Source organism: Erithacus rubecula, assembly GCF_903797595.1.
Source record: "Erithacus rubecula genome assembly, chromosome: 3".
Taxonomy (NCBI): Eukaryota; Metazoa; Chordata; class Aves; order Passeriformes; family Muscicapidae; genus Erithacus; species Erithacus rubecula.
The window spans coordinates 14671298-14691219 of NC_136689.1; the positions used below are offsets into that span (position 1 = coordinate 14671298).

A 19922-nucleotide genomic window follows, 5' to 3' on the forward strand; every position below is an offset into this window, starting at 1 on the left:
CTAATTTATTCTTCAGCCCTTCCTCTCTTTTTTCTTTCTATAATCATCTTCAGCTTTCTTGCCTTTTTTATCACAGGTTTTTTGTTTGTTTGCTTGCTTTGTAGTGTTTTGAGTTTTTTGGTGGGTTTGGTTTTTTTTTTTTTTTTTTTTTTTGGTTGTAAATGCACTGGATGGTGCAATTGAACAAGGTCAAACTCAACAAAGAAGACACCTACTTCCTTATGGAGGCTTGCCAATTTATTTAATATCTGTATAGTCTAGAAAAGAGACCGTGTATGAGCAAAGGTTAACCCTGCTAACAGAGTTCCATATACATAGTTATGATGCTAAGGAAAAGAAAATCCTATAGTGAGTCTAAACCCTTGCACATTTCAGAATGTCATTTGTGAAGTTCTTTGGACATACTTTGGACAGTTTTGAATGCCCCAGGAGAGGTGGCAAACATAAACCCTTTAAATAAGGGAGTCAGGGTATCTTGATAATATAAACAGAAAAGGACTCGTATGAAATGCGTATAAACACCAAAGCCTAAGGTGAATGTTTGTCCTGAAACTTTATAATGATGGTTTTGCCACTGACTTCAGTAAGCAAATAGTCATTACACTGCAGATAATGAACCAAAAATCGCTCTTGGGTCTCTTGACACCTTGAGACAGATTCAACTCCACAGCTCCTAGGGCTGTGGCAGCTGGTTTTCTTAAAGGTGCTACTTGTCTCCTTAAAAACGAACTGACTGAAGAGGAGCCATTGGGTAGCACAGTTTTGCAAGAATTACTTCCTTATGGATAAGAAATAAAAAGTAGTTGTGCTCAATTTTAGCAATTACCCCACTCATACTACTGTATCTTGAAGCATTTTAATAGTACTGCCGCTAACAAATTCTTCACATTGTTGTCCTAAATTCCACCCGCGTGTCAGCTGAAGTTTGATTCAGGTAATGTTTAAACTCGTAGGACGCTGGTGGACGCCCTCTAGGTGCGCACGGAAACACGAGGTGGTAGAAAAGGGATTTACCGATTGCCGCCTGGGACGAGCCATTGCCACCGGGCAGTGCCACCGCTGGAGCAGGAGGCGATCGCTGGCCGGGTTTGAGGCCGGGTTACAACAGCGCAGCGCCCGCTCCTGCCGGGAAACCGAAATAGAAACCGGGGCCGGGGGCGGGCGGTGCTACCTGTGCCTTCCCCGCCCCCGGGAGTTCCCGCGGAGCGCAGCGCAGCGCAGCGGGGCGAGCGGACGGGCGGCGCGGCTCTCCCGGAGGGTGAGCGGGGCGGCGGGGCACCGGGAGCCCGGGCGGGATGGAGCGGAGCGGGACGGGCTCGGGGTGTCTCGGGTCCCGCAGCGCTGTGGCGGGGCAGGTCCCCGCTGCCCTCGGCCGCCCGAGCGGCGCCGTGTGCCGGGGGAGCCGCCGGGGCTGCGGCAGCTCGCTGAGCCCGGGCTGCCGGGGCTGGGGCCGCGCTCTGCGGCTGCCGGAGCCGCGACAGCCGCGGATCCCCGATTCCCAGGGAATATGGGAAATGCTGTCGAAATTTAAGCTGTTGATATTTCTTGTTCCTTAGCAGTAGAAGTTTTTTTTTTCAGAGGGATTGTGTTTTTCAAGGTCTGTCTAAGTTTTCTTGGAAGTAAATAGGGACTTTTTTCCATTTCTAATGGGCCGTCGCTTGTCACTTACACTAGAAAATTATTTTCTAAAAGCAGCACAAGAGATCTTTATTATGGGTGTATGACTGTGTTGAGCCAGTCTATGAAGTTTGTGGCTAGTTTGTTTGGTTGCGTTTGTTTGTTTGTTTGTTTTGGGGGGGGGGGGGCGGTGTTGAGGTTTTTGTCTCCGTGTTTTAGGTTTTTAAATTTTATTTTTACTGTAGATTTAGTTCAATCTTTTCCATCGTTGATCCCTGACACACAAAAAGTCCCACAGGGGCTTAGCAGTCTGGTGTGCAGTTACTCTTATTTAATATGATGAATATAAGGATGGTCTCTGGCAGCACACTTCTTAGGCAAAGGGGTTGAAAAGCTACGCAGAGAATAGAGAAATAAACCTTTGCCTTACAAATTACTCATGTGATGATGTTGAAATATTGGCAAAACTGGAGAAAGAGTCTTGTGCTTTTGCAACTGACCTAAGTGTTTGCATGCAGTTTTATTTTTCCACTGCAGGTAAACCCACTTTTTCAGCTGAGAATAAGTAAAGCATGTTTAGTGATGTCATTTCTTCATGAACCTAGATTATATAGGATGATTTAGAATATTACATGGGTGCCCAGCACTGATACTAGTACAGGATTTTAGGGATAAATAGGAAGAGTGAATTCCCCATTGGAAAATGGACCTTTTTTTTTTTTTTTCTTTGCCTGTAGGGGAAATATATAATATTAAATTGCTGCATAATTTAGAAAATCAGCTTTTATAGTCTAGATATTGCTTTTATTGTTTTTTATTTATTTATTTATTTATTACAATTTACTAGATACAGAGAAAAATTAAATCCTTTAGGTTGGAAAAGACCTGTAAAATTATCAAGTCCAACCCAGCAGAATTTAACCCATGACTAAGTTGTGTCACGTCTACATGTATGTCTTTTAAATCCCCACCAGGATGGTAATTCCACCACTTTCCTGGGCAGCCTGTTCCAGTGTTTGACAACTCTTCCAGTGAAGAAATTTTTCTTAATATCCAACACAACTTGAGGCCATTTTTCCTTGTCCCATCACTTGTTATTTGAGATAATGGTGAAGGGTTTGCAGGTTTTCTCAAGCACTAAAAGCACATAACTGAGATTATGCAGGTTGGAGTCACTTCTTCATCTTATTCAGAGCTTTTTGAGTAGTAGTAAAATTGACAAGAGTATTATTAGTATTGTACTGCAGTTTGGGAACATTTTGAGGAACAGAGCAGATCTGGCACTTCCAGAAAGCTACATTTGGTCTAATCTGTACAGATGCTTTGTGCATGAAAATGCTTCAGAGAGTAAATTAGTTTAACTCTGGTGCGTATTTGTCTTTATCCACAAAGACCAGAGCATCTAGAGGTTCATGTTTTTCTTCAGAAAGTCCCTCAGGACTAGTTTGTAACTTTAACTGACTTTACACATGAGGTCTCTTGGTTCCTTTTATGACAGCAGTGTTTCTTTTCTTTTGAACCCCACTAATTCAGCACAAAAAAAAAAAAAAAAAAAAAGCAATGAATACAAGTCCTGTTCTGGGGAAAAATAGAAATCTCATTTCTGTTAAAAAGTAACAATATTCAGACTTCGTTTAGAGCCTATAGCTTGGTCATGGAGCAAGTTGAGGTGATAAGGGATAGAAAACACCCACAGCATCTTTTCCTATTTGTGACCTCTCTGAGCACCCAGGATACAAAACCTGGGGCCTCCCCAATGAAGTAGTGCTAGTGACCACAAAGTTTCCAACCTGGCTGCCCTAATGCTGGGCATGTGGGTTGACTAGGGCCAGGTGAACTGGTGTAGAGTGCTGGTGAAGTCACTGTGCCTGTCTTGGGGGAACGGGGGGACACAGTACAACTCTGCCACCATCACTCCCAGGGCTTGAGCCTGAGAAGGAACATGCACTCTGTTTGCCTTTCCTGATGCTGCATCTGCTGTCCTGTCCTGCCTTTTGAATTTTTAGCACGTGGTCTGACTTCTTTGCCAACTCAGACACGTCATTTTACTTGGTTTTCTTCACATTAGGACTGACGTAAATACTCTTACCCATGAGAAATATGTGCCACAAAGCTTCTGCGTCCTTGTGGTGAGGGTAAGAAAGATAGAGATCATAACCAGAAACTGTACCTGGGTAAATGCATTGCTCCATGGCCTCAGGGGACCGAGTCTGCTTGAGATAAAGTTTTGTTTGCAGATTTTCTTTCTTTCTTTTTCTTTTTTTTATAAGTGTCTGATTGCCTAGTTGATATCTTTTACCCAAAATAGTTGGTGTAGTGGATTATGAAAAAGGGAAATGAGAGCTCTCTAAAGAGGGCATGCTGTAGTCAGTTCTGCTAAAGGAAAAGGAGGTCCTACTCTTTGCTTAAACAAGCATGAGACAGAGAGAATATAACTCAGAACCTAACTGTGGAAAAACTATTTTTCACTACTACTTGGAAATATGGATGATACAGTAGCTTGATTCTTTCTTGAGTTGGCATCTTTTTCTGCAGAAAAATCCCCTGTTATCTCAGCCTTGTGATTACTAGCTCTTCTTTCCATGAAGCAAATGATCTATATGAGTACAAACCAGTCCTTCTGCTTGAGCTGGTATGCAATGGCTTTATTTGTTTTGCTTTTTTAATAGACTGCCACAGAACACTGTGAAATTATCATCAGTGGTAAATACGGGTTCAGAAAAACATGATGACTTCAGGGATTCTATTGAGACGTTTTTAAATGGTTTTGAGTGATGTAATCAGGTTAAATACAAGGTAAGTGCTCTAGACATTTAAGTGTTGGAAACTATTTGTGTCAGTATTTTAATGAATGACCCTACATACCTTTTTAACTTGAATATGTAACCTTTTGGAATAGAACCCTTCTTGGGAGGTTGAACCCAGCTTGCTGTATGTAACTATTTCAGCAAAAGAGTTGCAATAGTAACCTAAGAAGTTATTGTCAGGTGTAGAGGGAACAGAACAAACTGCTGGGAGCCACTTCAAAAGCTCATTGCTTTTATGATAGCTCTGTTTCTGACTTTCTTCTGAAATTCAGAACAAAAATTTCAGTTCAAGTCTAGTTAAAAAACACAGATTTTATATCTCAGGTGGTGACAGTTGTGTTTTGTACAATGATACTAACAGATGCCTATTACTATTTTCTACTTCCTGGATACATCACATAAATTGCCAATACAAACTTAAATATAAACTAATTGAGAATGTTAATATCTCTCTTTATGATTCTTTTCCAAACAATGGATTCCTTTGTTTGTTTTGAGGGTGGTCCTTCATTTTTGCATTTCTGTTACAGTGCTGTATTCTTACTGTACCTGTTCCTCTTAGGGAAAGCTTTATCATAATAAATTCTAAGAGTGAATGACAGGAGAGGTTAACTATTAACTTCTAAATAAATTCCACTATTTCAATATTTTCACTATTTCAATATTTCTCCATTTTATCTTTACCCAGGATCCTAATTAAGATTTTATTCATAATACAAGTTATTAATTTAAAATCTGAATTGATGTGCAAATTTAGGTGAAAAGTGTTTTCAAGTTTTTTTCTTTTTTTTTTTTCCAGGAGTGATTTTGCAAAGTGGACAGTAATGGAGTATATGAGCACGGGTAGTGATAGCAAAGAAGAGATTGACTTGTTGCTAGCTGATCTAAATATGTCTGAGGTGATAGCCATCATGGAAAACCATTACCCAGGTGAAGACATTGCAGTCTATGAAGACAGCTTAATTACAATGTGTGAAGAGGCAAATCAGAATGATGAACGTGCAGAATCATTACTGTTTTGTGAAAGGGAGGTCTCTTTGATGTCCTCTGTCAAATATGGGACTGTGGAAGACCTGCTTGCTTTTGCAAATCAGGTGTCTAACACTGCAAAACAATTTAAAGGATGCACACAACAGGAATCTGGAATCCTCTTGAATATGGTACGTACGCCTGTTTTCCTTTCACTTGGCATTTCATAGACCATTGGAATTGGACATTTTTAATGATTGTAAATAAAGATCAGTCCCAGGAGTAACAGGCTGTGTTTTCTTGTGCAACCCTGGGGCTGGAAGGGGTCTCTGAGCCTATCAAGTCTAGCCCCTGCATCCTCAGGCAGCTATGGAGAAAGGTCTGTTGTTCAGAAGGATCCACTCTGTTATCTCCTAGCATCCCTGGAGGTTAGAAAACATTTCCCAGTGTTGAATACAAACCTGAGACAAGCAGCCAAAAAGCAAAATCTACAACTCATTTTGTCCTTTTAGTACTTAAATGGGGCTTATAAAATCCACAACTTGTATTAGAAAATGGCAGAGTGACTTTTTAGAAGGGCATGTAGTGATAGAATGTGGAGAAAGTATTTTCAACTAAAAGTGTAGAGATTTCTTTACTCTGACAGTGGTAAGGCTCTGGAGCAGACTGTACAGAGAAGTTGTGGTTGCCCCCATCCCTGGAAGTGTTCAAGGCCAGGTTGGGTGGGGCCCTGAGCAACCTGACCTAGTGGGTCACATCCCTTCCCATAGTAGGGGAATTGCATTTAGATGTTCTTTAAGATCCCTTCCAACCAAAGCCTATGAACTATGATGATTTACAGGTCTGGGAGACAGCAAGAGTCTTCTAGTACCTTGTGTTCATGCAGTAAAACATGCAGACTCCCAAAAATTAAGATCTAGGATTTAACAATATAGTTTCTAAACTTGCTATGTCTGCACAAAATGTCAATTGCAGTAATATAAGGAGAAAAAGCACATACTATCAAGTGTGATTTTAAGTGTTACAATATTATGTAATACCTCACACTGCTAAATTCAAATATATAGATATGTTGTTTTGAGATGTTCCCTGAAATTGTTTGTGTTCTACAAGCATCTCTCAATATTAGTGTCATTAAACCTTTGTTTTAGATCAGTTGCTCTGGAGACAATCAGTGTTGCAATGGAATTCTATTCACATGTGTTGGTGTTCTGCTGTATTTTCTTAAGATGCTTGACATCTATCACCTTAAAAATCCCGAGTATTATCTATTTTATATGTGAACACTGTTTGCTTGAGGCTTTCTGGTTACCGAGGTGCAAAATACCTGAGCATTCAGTAACCTGAGTAACACAGGGTATTGCTTTATTCTGATTTGGAGGGAGCATTACAGTATTGCAAAACAATCGCTTTTCAACTCTGTAACATTGAAATGACACTTAGTAATATTAAATGTTTCCTATGCTCAGGGTAGACACTGTTCTGCATACTCGTGGTTGTTTTGCTTGCAGATGCATACAATCGGTATGAACCAAGCATTATTAGGTGCACGTGATCCCATTATGCAACTGAGGGTTGGAGGCAGGACATTACCTGTGCAGGCATTTCAGCAGGGGCATTGCTCTGTAAATACCTACAGCATTGTTGTTAGGGTCAGGAGTGTTTCTGATTGCCTGGTGACCCTCACTGGCTGCACTGTGGCTTGCATCACAAAGAGTCTTGTAGTGTGCAATCTGGATTTCTTTTCATTAAAACTGAACTGAAAGATGCATTGCAGCCATAGACAGATGTTCAGAGGGTCAGGCTAGGAGCTAGTCCAAAAGCCTCCTGAAAATGTGAGTAGTGTGGTGGTCATCACTGTTTTGCTCTGCAAATCAACTCTGCTCAGCGTCTCTTCCTTTCCAGGATAAGGTGTAACCCATACAGATTAGTATCAACCCTTTGAAATGCTGAAGTAGACAAGCAAGATGGACAGATTGTTAGACATGTACAGATTGATTTACCCTACCTCTAATAAGTAGAGGGAAGGCTTGTTCTCTCTATCCTAAGCAGTACACTTTTTATGAAAGGACAGACCCCCATGCCCCCTTGGCCAACGTTTAAGAACTTATCCTCCCCAGATTTAGGAACTTGGAAAAATTAATTTATTTTGTGTAGGTACAAATCACAAATGACAATTTTAGCAGTCAAGAAAGTACTTTTCTAATTGAAAAGCATGAAGGGAGATTAAGAATGAAAGATTATATGTTACATCTTAAATAGAAGTCTAAACCAAATAATCTTCCTGATATATTATCTTAAAAACAGTAGCTGAAGAGCTGAGTATTTGAGGCCCTGTGACAGACATGAAATGATAAATATCCTTGATGTGATTTTACATCTCTTCAAGAATCTTGATATAGTAGCAGTAAGAAGATTAATGATATTCCAGATACTGTCTGAAATATTTTGAAGCACATTCATAGGAAAGATTAATAATTTTGTAGCTGAGAGACTGAAGAAGTAACACCAGAGATCAAGCAGTACTCACATGGATGCAGTTAGTCATTTGGTCTCTTTCTGTCGCATGCAGAGGGAGGGAGCTCGTTGGGAGAAAGATTTAGAGCAGGATACTGACAGGTGCCCTGAATCTCCTCCTTGCCTGGTTGTTGGCACAGAAGAACCAAAGCTCCCACCATTACCCACCTGGAGGAGGCAATGTTACTCCCACTCTTCTTTTGTAAACTATGATATAAAACTATAGGATAGTGGCTGGTAAAATCGAGGCAGACTTCTTTGACCTTTTACTAAGTAGCAGAAACTCCAATATAAGATGGAAAACTAAACTCCTAGGAGTGCATTGTGATATTAGGAAATGCTGAAACTCTTGCTCACATTGTTGTATAAGATAACCTGTGAGTAACAGGTATGTGGCATAACAAGTTAACAGATTACAGGAAGGACAAACATGTGCAGGTAAATCTAATAACAAGAGGTGGGTAATTTCATTAACCTAGCTGCTGTTGTTGTTGTTTCAAGACAATTAATTGCAACTTACACTTCATAAGTTAGTCACTGGAGAGAAACATGGATGCCTGGGCTGTGAATGAATGCCACACCTCACATGCTGTTCCCATTTGCTGTTACTAAATAAAGACTGCTAAACAGATCATGTACATCATACACATAAGTGGAATATCCTTTTTTTTTTTTGTCCATTATATGTATAAAATTAATCAGATTTGAAGTAATTTTAACTTGACTGTGTTTTTTTATTATTTATTCAACTCCCCAGATCACACCCAAGAACGGGCGCTATCAGATTGACTCGGATGTGCTCCTGTTTCCATGGAAGTTGACTTACAGGAATATTGGTTCTGATTTTATTCCTCGGGGAGCTTTTGGGAAGGTGTACTTAGCCCAAGACAGAGAAACCAAGAAGCGAATGGCATGCAAACTGGTATGTTAGTTCAGTAGTTTTATCTCTGAGCAAATATTGTATGACATACTACTTACAGTATATTTTCAAGTATGTCTGTATCAAATTCCACTGTTGGCTGATGATCATCTTGGTTTTGTTGGCCTAAACAAGGTGGGGGAAATGTACACTTCTCTTAGCATGTTTAAATTTTTTGGCTCTAAAGCTGCAAATGTTTCAGCATTTTGAATATATCTGGAAGTCTGTGTAACTGGCACATGAGCTGTGCTGCAGAGTGGATTTTCTACTTGTTCTACTGAACTCTCCATGAAAATATCAGTGTGAGATCCCATCCCCTGCTGAAGCTGGTAGCAAAATCCTGCTGCTGCAGAATTTTTAGGCTCTTGTCCTTTAACTGAGCTTCTCAGACTTCAGTTTTCTTTACTTCAGTGCTATTGAAGTCCTTGAGAACTCAGTAGGTGCAACTATTACTGTTTTGGGCACTGACAGAGTTAAGGCTGTGAGATGCCTCAAAAGAACTGCTGAGCACTGTCCTGTTTTTATGCAAGACAACATTTTCTTTGAGCTATGCCTTCTAACATACTATTTTGAATTGAGCAGTAAATATTCAGGGGCAGTAAAAGCTCAGTTGGCACATTGCTCTATATTCCCCAGCTCATGAATAAGTACCTGTATTAATTTTGTGTGAAAGAGTTGGGCAGGCAGCTCTATGTCCTTCCTCTGCAGGCCATGTGTCTATATGGGGCCAGACTGTTAGCTGCTCCTGCATAATCCACTGCAGAATTAAGTATCCTAATATTTCTGAAAATACAAACAATATCTCCCATTGAATAGATGAGCCTCTTATTTGGGTCACAGACACCAATCCAAGGGAAGAAAACTAAACAGAGCAGTAGTAGCTTTTCTGTCTGTAAGCAAACACTGCTTTTATTGTCTCAGCAATCTGCCATCAGTACTTTTTAAAGAAATATCGTGCTGCTGGCGCTCCCTTCAAAGCAGGTTTCATTCCTTGCAAGCCATAAACCAGTGCTGATAAGCACTGAATTGAGGTCAGTAATGGGCCTGAGCACTGCAAGCACTGATCCACCTGTCAGGTGGGTGTGTAGTTCTGGTAGTGCAGATGAGTGCACAAAGCTAATGGAAAAAGCAGTGGGAATTTTATCTCCTTCACCAGGAAGTTTGCATAAAAGCTTTTGCGTAATCACTGGATTTTGACGGGAATAACTCTTGCTACACTGCTTTTTCTGGAAGATTGCACTTTTTATTTGGGCATGATTCCAAAATATCTCTCAGCTTTTCACAGGAACTCTCTGAACTGCAAAGGAAAAATAGTCACAGGAACAAAGGAAAGCTTAGTAGTTTAATAAGTGGATGCAAGTGCTGTACTTCCTTCTTTTCTCTTAATCTGTAGGATAACGAGTGTCCACATGGAACTTGTTTTTGTGGTGGATAACTGGTTTTGTTTCAATGTCCTAGGTCCCAGTGGAACAGTTCAAACCCTCAGACGTTGAGATACAGGCATGTTTCCGTCACGAAAACATTGCTGAATTATATGGAGCTATTTTGTGGGATGAGACGATCCATCTCTTCATGGAAGCTGGAGAGGGAGGATCTGTCATGGAAAAGCTGGAGAGCTGTGGTCCTATGAGAGAGTTTGAAATCATTTGGGTGACAAAGCATATTCTGAAAGGACTTGACTTTCTCCACTCAAAGAGGATTATCCACCATGATATCAAACGTACGTCCTGTGATTCCTTGGGGGAATTTCTGGTCCTGGCTGGGCTGGGGCCCTGGTGGAGTTCCTGGGACTGAGCTGGGACATGCAGCCTTATATCTGTGAGTGGGAGGGATGGATAATGCTTAACCAATGGCAAGGTCAGGTTCTGGATAGTTATACCCACCTATATAATTATATATAGGTGATAGTTATTTTCAGTATTAATTAATTCACTCCAGCAGAGAGAGTAATTAGAAAGATCCTATGCCATTCATGAGTAACTCAATTGAAATAAAAACCTAAAGAGTGAAGTTATCAGTCTGTGTTCAGACAGAAGTTTCCTACTTTCAATATAAATTCATCCTGAATGTTTCCATGCTCACCTTCAACTTGCACCTTCCATTAGGTTTTACATTTCTACACAACTGTTCATCAGTTTGAGGCACTTTGGAAGTAAATACATAATTTGTGCTGGGTTTTTTTCTTTCAACAAGTACAACAAATTTTAATGTATGTTTGCTTTTAAAAAACTCTGGATATTAACATGTATAAATAATCAAACATATTGATGTTAAGTCCAAATTAAATATATTAGTACTAAATTGCTTTAAAATTCAAATTTAATGTGTTGCATTTTAATTAGTATTTAATACTGTTGCTCCCAGTAGCACCTCAGCCCACAAATGAATGCATCTCCATGAGTTTATTTAGCTAAATGTGAGGGTTTAAAATATAAATATTCAGACTGAAACATTGCAATAGTTCACAAAAAATGATTATTAGGAATTGCTAAATTTTTCTCAGTTTTGCATTTTTTTAAAATTTAGTATGGGTCAGTACTTTAGATGTAAGCCTTTGAGATTCTGACAGCTACAAAACTGCTTATTTTTTCCCTTAATTTTTCTTTCTCACTTGTAGTAAGAATCTTTCCTATGGGTTTATTTTGATAGGCAGTAACAAAGACATTAATTAAATTATCTAAAAACCAAACCAGCCCAAAGCCTACTATGTCTAGGTAATGAATAGGAGAACCAGCCCATTGTGAATGAGGTGGATGAGTGTGTTTCACTTTTTCCAGCCTTTTTCTGTTTCCCAAAACCTCTGATTCCTTCCTCACTCAATCTGCTGCTTTTGAGCTGCTTTGAGTCTATTCTGCTGATACAGAAGATGAGGATTTTCTTGAGAGGAAAAAATGCTCTGAGCAAGGAAAGGGAGGAAGACATTCTAGTTCTTGGGAGGTGTTCCATGCTCCCCCTCATTTTAACCCTTGGTTGGAGAGCAGTTAAACCATCAGCCTGTTTGGTAGGGGGAGCTTCAGTCCAAAATCAGCTGCAGCTGGGGCTGGGTATGGTCCCAGGCAGGCAGCAGATCCTGCTGCACTGTGGCAGGATTTGCACTGTCTCTTATGGGGTCTTTAAAATCCATATCTTCAAATTAATCCCTAAAATTACAGGCTGACGTGGTCTATAGTGCTGGTAAGGAGGCAGTGTTGTGAAGCATTGCTTCAGGAATCAGTGCTGCTGAAATCAAGGCTGTCCTCCCACTGGATGGTCGTGGTAGGCACTGTCAAGATGGAAAATAGCCCACAGTTTCCTGTAAGAAAAACGTGTTTCTGTTGGGTAACTTGGAGACTTCATTTTACCACATCTTCTGAAACAGCAAACAAGGATTTCTCAAGGCTCACACTGAGCACTACATTCTGAAATATTTGATCAGAAATACAGCTGCAAACAAAGCCTCTGAGTACAAAGTTGTGCCTTAGGCAGAGTTTTATGAAGGAAAGTAAATTAAGCTCCTAGATACTGCTGCAGTTCAGAGGGAGTTTGAAATGTTCAGTCTTCCATTACTTTTACAGCCATTGTCTGTCCTCTGTTGTCATGCTGAGCTGCCCTCATGAAGCAGTGCAGGTGACTGGTGTGGCTGCTGTGCAGGGGTCCTGATTACTCTCTGCTTCTCTCTTCACTTAAATTATTACTCTAGAAAAGCCTTTTGGTGAGCAGCAGTTGTGCTGTCTATAGCCAGAGCTGCACAGCATGATCTCCACTTTGGAGACCATTAAACATCTTCAGAGCACTGTGCTATGGTGCCTACCAGTCTTCTAGCTTCCTCCTCTACACTCAGCCTTTTTCCTCTTTCTTTGTCTTTTTTTTTTTTTTTTTTTCTTTTTTTACTCTTAAGCTAAGAAAATGACCAAACATGGATTCTTTTACATAACCCACTCCAGTCTGATTTTTAAGATATGATTTAAAATTGAACCAAATCATTGCCAGACCTATTTTGCCTAGAAGGATATTGGCTGGAGAATGTGGTTATGCTAATCTATCTCCCTTTTTAGGATACCATGTGAATGAAACAAGAGTGTTGTGAAATAAATACCAAATGTGCCAGACACTTAAATTATGTAATTTTTTCTTTTAGCAAGCAACATTGTCTTTATGTCAACTAAGGCTGTTTTGGTGGATTTTGGCCTAAGTGTTCAAATGACTGAAGACATTTACTATCCCAAAGACCTTAGAGGAACAGAGGTAAGAAGCTGAAGGGAGAAAAGCCCTTATGTTGCATTAGTCCTTGATTGTGGTGTTTAGGCTCAAATTTGAAGCTGGAGGGTTAGAAGCATGGGTAAAATAGTTACTATAAAATCTATAAAAAAAGTTACAAACATTGATAGAGTCTCAATTATATTTTTATTTTCAACTTGCTAAATGGAATGCTCTGAAAGCTGTGTCACTTTCTCTGCAGTCCCATTTGTTAGCAATTATTTACTGAAGTCAAACATACTCTGAGGAGGGTTGTTTGCAGTATTTTAGCTGCTGGTCAGAGACACTTCAAACAGGAATTTGTTCTTTGCTCTAGCAAAGATTTCTTCTGAGATACAGGCTGTGGACTGGGCTGACCTGCTCAACACTGTGCTTTGATTCCTCCTTCAAAACCACAGAAATTACTGATGTCTGGGTTTCATCCCTTAGCCCTTCTAAGCTCTGTTCCCTATCTACATGCAACACTTTTGCTCTTCAGAGGTTGTGCATGGCACAGTTCATGATTATCTGCTAAAATTGCTTTAGATAGTTTGGAGGTGGGCTCCTTTTAAATGTTCTCAGTGACTTTGAGATTCTGCACACCACTTGGGCTGCATTCCTGCTGAGGTGTTTGCAGGGCTGGAGTATTAGCAAACAACCAAGTAGCAACAGCTTGGATAGCTGCTGCAGATGTGGTGTCTGTGCTCTCTGTTGCTGGAGGAGATTGTTTACAGGAAATACTTCAGCTGAAATGTTGGCACTTACTCTTTTAATAGTCTTCCACATGTGCAAAGAGGAGATCCTTTTGTAACTGGCAAAAAGCATTTCACTTTTAGAAGGGTAGGATAAACCAAGATTTCACAGAAGGTCAGGTTTGTTTATTTTTTCCAAGATCATTGAGAAAACACTTGAATATTTGTTTTCAATGTCTTTCTAGTCAGGGGAGTTAAGAGCTTAAAATGATTGCTGAGATGGAAGCAGTATATGCTTTCTGGCACTTCATGCATGAGCTTTGTGGGGTTTTTATTTTGGTTTGGGGTTTTTTGCTTGTTCAAGGGGGTTTTGTGTGGTGTTAATGAGAGTAAGAACAGTGGTGGGTATGAGTTGGTAGGGTATTTCCCAATGATGGAGATGTGTGTAAACAGGAAATTTCCATGATTGTGGAGCAGACTGCTGAGGATCCACTTCTGGGTCTTGGAGGACAGACCAAGACTGTGTTAATAAGAACAAGTGAAAAGTGAAAACACTTCAGTGTTTTCACTTTGCCAGGTGAAAAACACTTAGTTCTTCATTTAATAGGAGGAAAATGATTCCCCACATTTTAACACCTGCAGTCCTATCCTCAGAAAGCTGATAATCCCCCCAACCCTGTTTGGTGTTTGTTGTCTCAGAAGAGCAGCAATCCTGCTACAGCACCACAGCAAGAAGTGATGCTGGAGACACAGCACTGGGAAAGGAGATTTATAGGCCAATGTTCCTGATGCTTCTGTAGGTTTTTCTGCTCACAGTCTTCATTCTAGGCATCTTCTTCCCCATGGTTCCTAATCCTGTCACCCACAAATGGCCTCTGTAGTCTGGCCTTCTTGTTTGATTGGTTTTTGTCTTCAAAGTAAAATCTTGACTTTACAAAGTCTTCTTCAATTTTGCACCCTGTATTATGCAGCCTTAAGGAGGCTCTTCCTGCATGTAATTGTGCAACCCCTGGTTGGGGCTCTGTCACTGCCAGGCAGCATTGTGCCTGTGAGCTGGCTGGTTTCTCTTACATCTGGAATTGGCAGGGACTTGTGTCCTTGAGGGAAGTGGCAGGTGGAGTAACCTTTGTCCTGTGCATGTTCTCTGGGAGTTCGGATTTTCACTCAGTTCCAAAGCACAGAAAGTCTGAATGTAGCAAATCTTCTTTGTGTTTGTAAAAATGAGTAGTTACAATTCTGGGCAACAGGATTGAAGGATAAATTATGTATAGATGGTGTAGCATGAAAAAACTGGTGCTCCTCCTTTTGTGTACAAGTCATGCAGAACATTAAACTGTGGTTGTTATGAACCTGCTCTGCAGGAAATACTTTTTCCAGGCAGTTGCTACACTTTCTGTTAGGCTTCTGTCACTTTGTTAAAATACATAAGCTTCAGTTACAAGCATTTGAGGGTAAAAAGTTGTCTGCTAAAGTTTATTGAGTGTGGAAAGTATGATTCATTTTCAGGAATGCTAAACTAAAACTAGCACAGCGTGAAGAAAGGACTGGTTTTTAGTTGGGCTGTGACACTGGTGTGACTGGCAGGCAAGTACCAGTCCACCAGTCAGAAGGAATGAGAATGGGAAGTTATCCATGGCTTGAGCTGTTTGCTTTGGTGACAACAGACTCTTAGTCTGAAACCAGAGCTTTGGAGCTCAGTTTTGATTTTTGTCCCTGTACAGTCCAGGTGCATCTTGACTATTTTCTCACCTTAAATGCAGATAGGATCTTGTGCCAGCATTCTTTTGAAGGCAGCTGCTTTTTGCTTATGTAGATTTCACTCAAGTTGCATTGTATTTGCCAAAGTCTTTTTATAGAATTAGGAGTCATGTTCTTTTCTCCTTATGAGACTTAAAGGTAGAGGATACAGATGCACTGATTCTCTTTTAGCTCTGAGGAAAGCAGTGGATAAGTCAGTAGCAGCTGCAGACATCTGCTGAGGCTTTGCACACACTTCTAATCACAAGTTCTATTTGCTGATATGGAATGTAATTCACTGGGAAAGTATTCCTTGGAATCTGTGTGAGCCCTACAGCCGTTCTCAATCTGTGGTAATAAGCAGTCAACCATGTGGTGATGACTTAACTTCCTGCCCTTGTGTCAGTTAATGGCTTTTAATGTGATTCTTTGTGTTAGGATGACTTGAATTAAAGTTTGTTTGAATCCTTTAGAGGGAAATTGGGTGAGGGAAAAGTAGAAACCAGAAGCAAATATGTTAGCTTGCTAGCCTGGTGTGCTCTGAGCTGTGCCCACGTGGTGTTGAAACCTGCTCCCCGGGCCAGTGGCAGAGCTGTGCAGGGTGTGCCTCCTGCATCCTGCCTGGCTGGTTCTCCTCCAGCTGCACGCTGAGCTGCCTTTGCTGGCAGGAGCTTGCAAGATCCTTCTTCAGACTTTTGGCAAATTCAAATGTTTTAGTGAAATGTTTTGATGGAAACTATTTTGGTTTCTGTCAAGAAAGATTAGCATTTTTGCTTTGGAAAATGGTTAGAAGAGGAATTATTTTCTTCATAGCTGCTTTGGGGATAATCTGGTGCAAAGGGCACCTAACTTTTAATTTTAATTGCCTAGACCTGGCTTGTTCCTCCATCATCTCATTCTCAGGATAATGCTCCAACATGCAGGTTAATGGATAAGGAGGAGGTAAGGAGAGTAAAGAGGACAGGAAGGGATATATCTGCCAGTTCTGCTCAGAAGGGTTGTGTAGTATTCTGTGTAACAGGGATCTGAGGAGTGAACTCCTACTCCCATTGGGTGGCTGTCAGTACAGCTCACCCTCTCTCTTTAGCTCATGCCCAGCCATTGTTCAAGCAGAATGGAGCAGTTCCAGCAGTGCCCCCCAAAACAAACTGGAAATTCAGGCACCTCCTTTTGCTGTGGAGGAATGAGGCTTCTGCTACTCATTGAACAAGGCAGAGCTGTGGCTTGAACCTCAGCCTCTTACAGCTCAGCTAAGGCACACAGCCACTGGCCTGTGGCTTATCTGAGGAGTGCAAGTCTGGAATATGGTTTGTCCAGGTACCTTTTCTTTGGCTGTACTCACATGCAGAACACAATAATCTTATTTACCAAATGGTGCTTGCAGGCACTAGTGGGATGCATCCCTTCTGAGGGGGGTTTCCAGGATCACAAAATGTCATTAAGTCATCTTTGGTTCTTGTTTTCCCCTGTTGAGTAATCTATTTTTTTTTTAATTGTTTTTTGCAGATTTACATGAGCCCTGAAGTTATCCTTTGCAGAGGCCACACAACAAAAGCAGACATCTACAGCATGGGAGCTACCATCATTCATATGCAAACAGGCATCCCTCCCTGGGTGAACAGATACCCTCGTTCTGCATATCCCTCCTACCTCTATATTGTAAGTGTCCTGAGCAGAGCCAGCTCAGTATCAGTTGGAGGGTTTCCTGTACTCTTGTTGGGAAACCTCTAGTCATATAAAAACTATCAAAGTATTTGTCAGAGAGATTATATCATCCTTTTTGCTTCAGGGGAGGGAGGGTAGAAGTGGGTTTTGATCATTTAGGGGAAGACAGAGACTGAGCTGCAGTTGTCTGTGATTTGTGTTTCAATTTACAGGCCTTGGGTTTACTGGAAGGATGGGGATAATTCAGTGGGAGAGTTAATTGAAACAAGCCCATGTATCTTCTACTTGTCTATTTTCCTTCGAAGTTGCAGATAAAAACTGGAGCCTGGTAGATTTGATTCTCTGATTCTTCCAGTGTGGTACAGAAATCTGGTAAATTTACATTGCACTGGATTTTAGGCTTACTTGAAATTTCTCTGAGTTTTCAAATTTATTATAAAATTCAAAAGTGGATTTTTTGCATGTTCTGTTCTAGTTGATGAGCCCTACTTAGGGAGGTGATAAGTCCTAATTGGGGAATTCCCAGACCATTCATGTGGTTATCTATGACTTCCTCTTCCATTGTTTTTGGAATAACAGTTTCCGTGGTGTTTTTTAATTCCAACAGATACACAAGCAAGCTCCCCCCTTAGAGGATATTGCTGAGGACTGCAGCACTTCCATGAGAGAATTGCTAGAAGCAGCTCTGGACAGGAATCCCAATCACAGGCTGTCTGCAGCAGATTTACTGAAACACGAAGCCTTGCACCCACCCCCCGAGGAGCAGCCGCGGTGCCAGAGCCTGGACTCGGCGCTGTTTGAAAGGAAAAGACTGCTCGCCAGGAAGGATCTGCAGCTGCCAGAAAATATTACAGGTAACGGGATCAGGCTCAATTGCCTCCTACTTTGTAGACTACTTTGTGTCAAATCTTGGTTTGAATGAGTGGTAAGGAACTGACAAACTCTAAACACATCGGGAAAGTGACCGGTGAAAATCCCAGTCAGATGGGATCAGACCCGGAGGTCATGAAGTGATCTGTTAAACGCCCATTGACTTCAATGGGCAGGAGCTTTGACTGAACCCTTCGAGGCTCCGGAAGGACTGGCTCTTGGAAAAGCCAGTGGCATTCAGGGCACTTCATGAAGTATAGATTTTTGTCCCAAATGGATTCAATTTGCCACTGTACTCGAGATGTTTTGTAAACTCGTGATTTGTAAACAGTGGTGAAGTCCAACCACCACCAGCAAATCCAACACGTTTTTGCCTTTTTAAGGAAAAACACACAAAACCATAACTAATGTTTCTGAGTGTCAGCAGTACAAGCCCTTTGTTCCAAAACCAAAAATGACCGTGGCACAGAATGCTGTTGCCCTTGTGCATTAGTAAGTGCTTAATGAAGGGTAATACATGAACTAGGTAGGAAGCAGCCCTTTCAAGTCCAAGCAAGATTTAGTGCCAACAACCTGCCAACAGGCTTCAAAATGCTTTTCTTCAACTTACCAAATACATTAGGAGGGTTCTGACAAAAGACAAGTGGTTTATTTAAGTGAGATAAATATTTCCAAAGATATCTGTGCAAAGTTTTGGGAGCTGTAATGCATAATTGTTGCAACAAATTCACTGAAGAAATCAGTCAGAGTTTTTGAATTTAGAATGGCATTGCACCTTCTGGATTTTGCCTTGGGCATGCATAATCCTTTGACCAGCTCAGACCATCTGAATCAATTACTTTTGAAAATGAAAAAAATATTTAACCCTTAAACTTGCACTTTATTATAGGTGCCTGGGATTCCAAGACACTCATTATACAGTATTCAGGGGAATTCTGCCATTGCAAACCTGATCTATCTTTTCAGACCCTGATTTAAAAGGAATAAAAAATCTGAAATTGATGGTCCTGTATTCATTCTCTATTGTCACACCCAGACAAAGATGATGTCATGTGTTTAGATGAAAATTTCCCTATGAAGAAGCACAATTCTCAGATGACAGAAAGTTAGCAGGTTTTTCTTTTTGCACCAAACTCCTTTAGCACTGTAGCTCAGAGGATGAGAAAGCTCTGCCTAACTGTTCCTAACTTGCTGTTTCAGTTGAAAACTGCTTCCCTCTCTTTGTCCTAGAGTTGTGGGTTGGTTTGTTAGAGTTTATTTTATTTTTGGTTTGACTTATGTTGTACTTAAAATTTTTCTAAACCACAGATTAATAAGATTAAGTAATAGGCCAAATATTCCAAACACAAAAATGAACTGATACAGCTATTTGTGCAATAATGACACAGTTTCTCTATCTTCTTTCTAGATTCCTCATTGTGTAATGGCAGCATGGAAGAGTCAGACCTGCTAAAGAGACAAAGATCACTCTACATAGACCTTGGAGCTCTAGCTGGTTACTTCAATATTGTTAGGGGACCACCAGCCTTAGAGTATGAATGACTCAGTAATATTTTATGTTCACTGGTCAGAAATGGACCTCTACCTCTTAAAGTTTGATTTTAAGACTTGATTTTCCAATTTGTACATAAAATTATTGCCATTATAGGCTGTAAAATGTGAATAGTGTTTAATTGCACAGATGATTAAGCTAAACCCTCAGGGGCTCTGATAAGCTGATCCCAAGCAGTGAGGTTTGTGTGTCTTCTGGCTGACCAACAAGAAGATGGTGGAAGGAATACTGCTGCTGGGAATGTCTTAATCCAGGATGACTTCCTGTGCTGGGCCTTGCACTTTTGTAAAACTTAAAATATATGCTTGCAAATAATGTCAGGAGAAAATATAATATAATAGCATGTGGGCTGTAAGATTCAG

At 40.7% G+C, this 19922-nt stretch overlaps 1 protein-coding gene across 2 annotated transcripts; it reads left to right on the forward strand.

Moving 5' to 3' along the window:
- Positions 1-1041: 1041 nt before the first annotated feature.
- On the forward strand, positions 1042-19665 carry MAP3K8 (mitogen-activated protein kinase kinase kinase 8). Of its 2 annotated transcripts, none has more exons than XM_079300047.1 (9): positions 1042-1258; positions 4287-4413; positions 5224-5584; positions 8668-8832; positions 10288-10549; positions 12947-13053; positions 16980-17132; positions 17746-17992; positions 19417-19665. In XM_079300047.1, exons 2-9 carry the CDS (start codon positions 4379-4381, stop codon positions 19548-19550), a joined length of 1464 nt encoding a protein of 487 aa, XP_079156173.1. In that variant the 5' UTR covers positions 1042-1258; positions 4287-4378; the 3' UTR covers positions 19551-19665. The 2 variants fall into 2 exon arrangements, with proteins under 2 accessions (XP_079156173.1, XP_079156172.1); XM_079300046.1 differs by having other exon boundaries at positions 1150-1254; positions 4286-4413.
- The last annotated feature ends 257 nt before the right edge of the window (positions 19666-19922 follow it).

Coding starts and splice junctions, on each gene's coding strand:
- MAP3K8 (XM_079300047.1), top strand. CDS start 4,379: ATGGTTTTGAGTGATGTAATCAGGTTAAATACAAG. Junction 10,550..12,946: donor TATCCACCATGATATCAAAC/GTACGTCCTGTG, acceptor TTTTTCTTTTAG/CAAGCAACATTGTCTTTATG. Junction 13,054..16,979: donor AAGACCTTAGAGGAACAGAG/GTAAGAAGCTGA, acceptor TGTTTTTTGCAG/ATTTACATGAGCCCTGAAGT.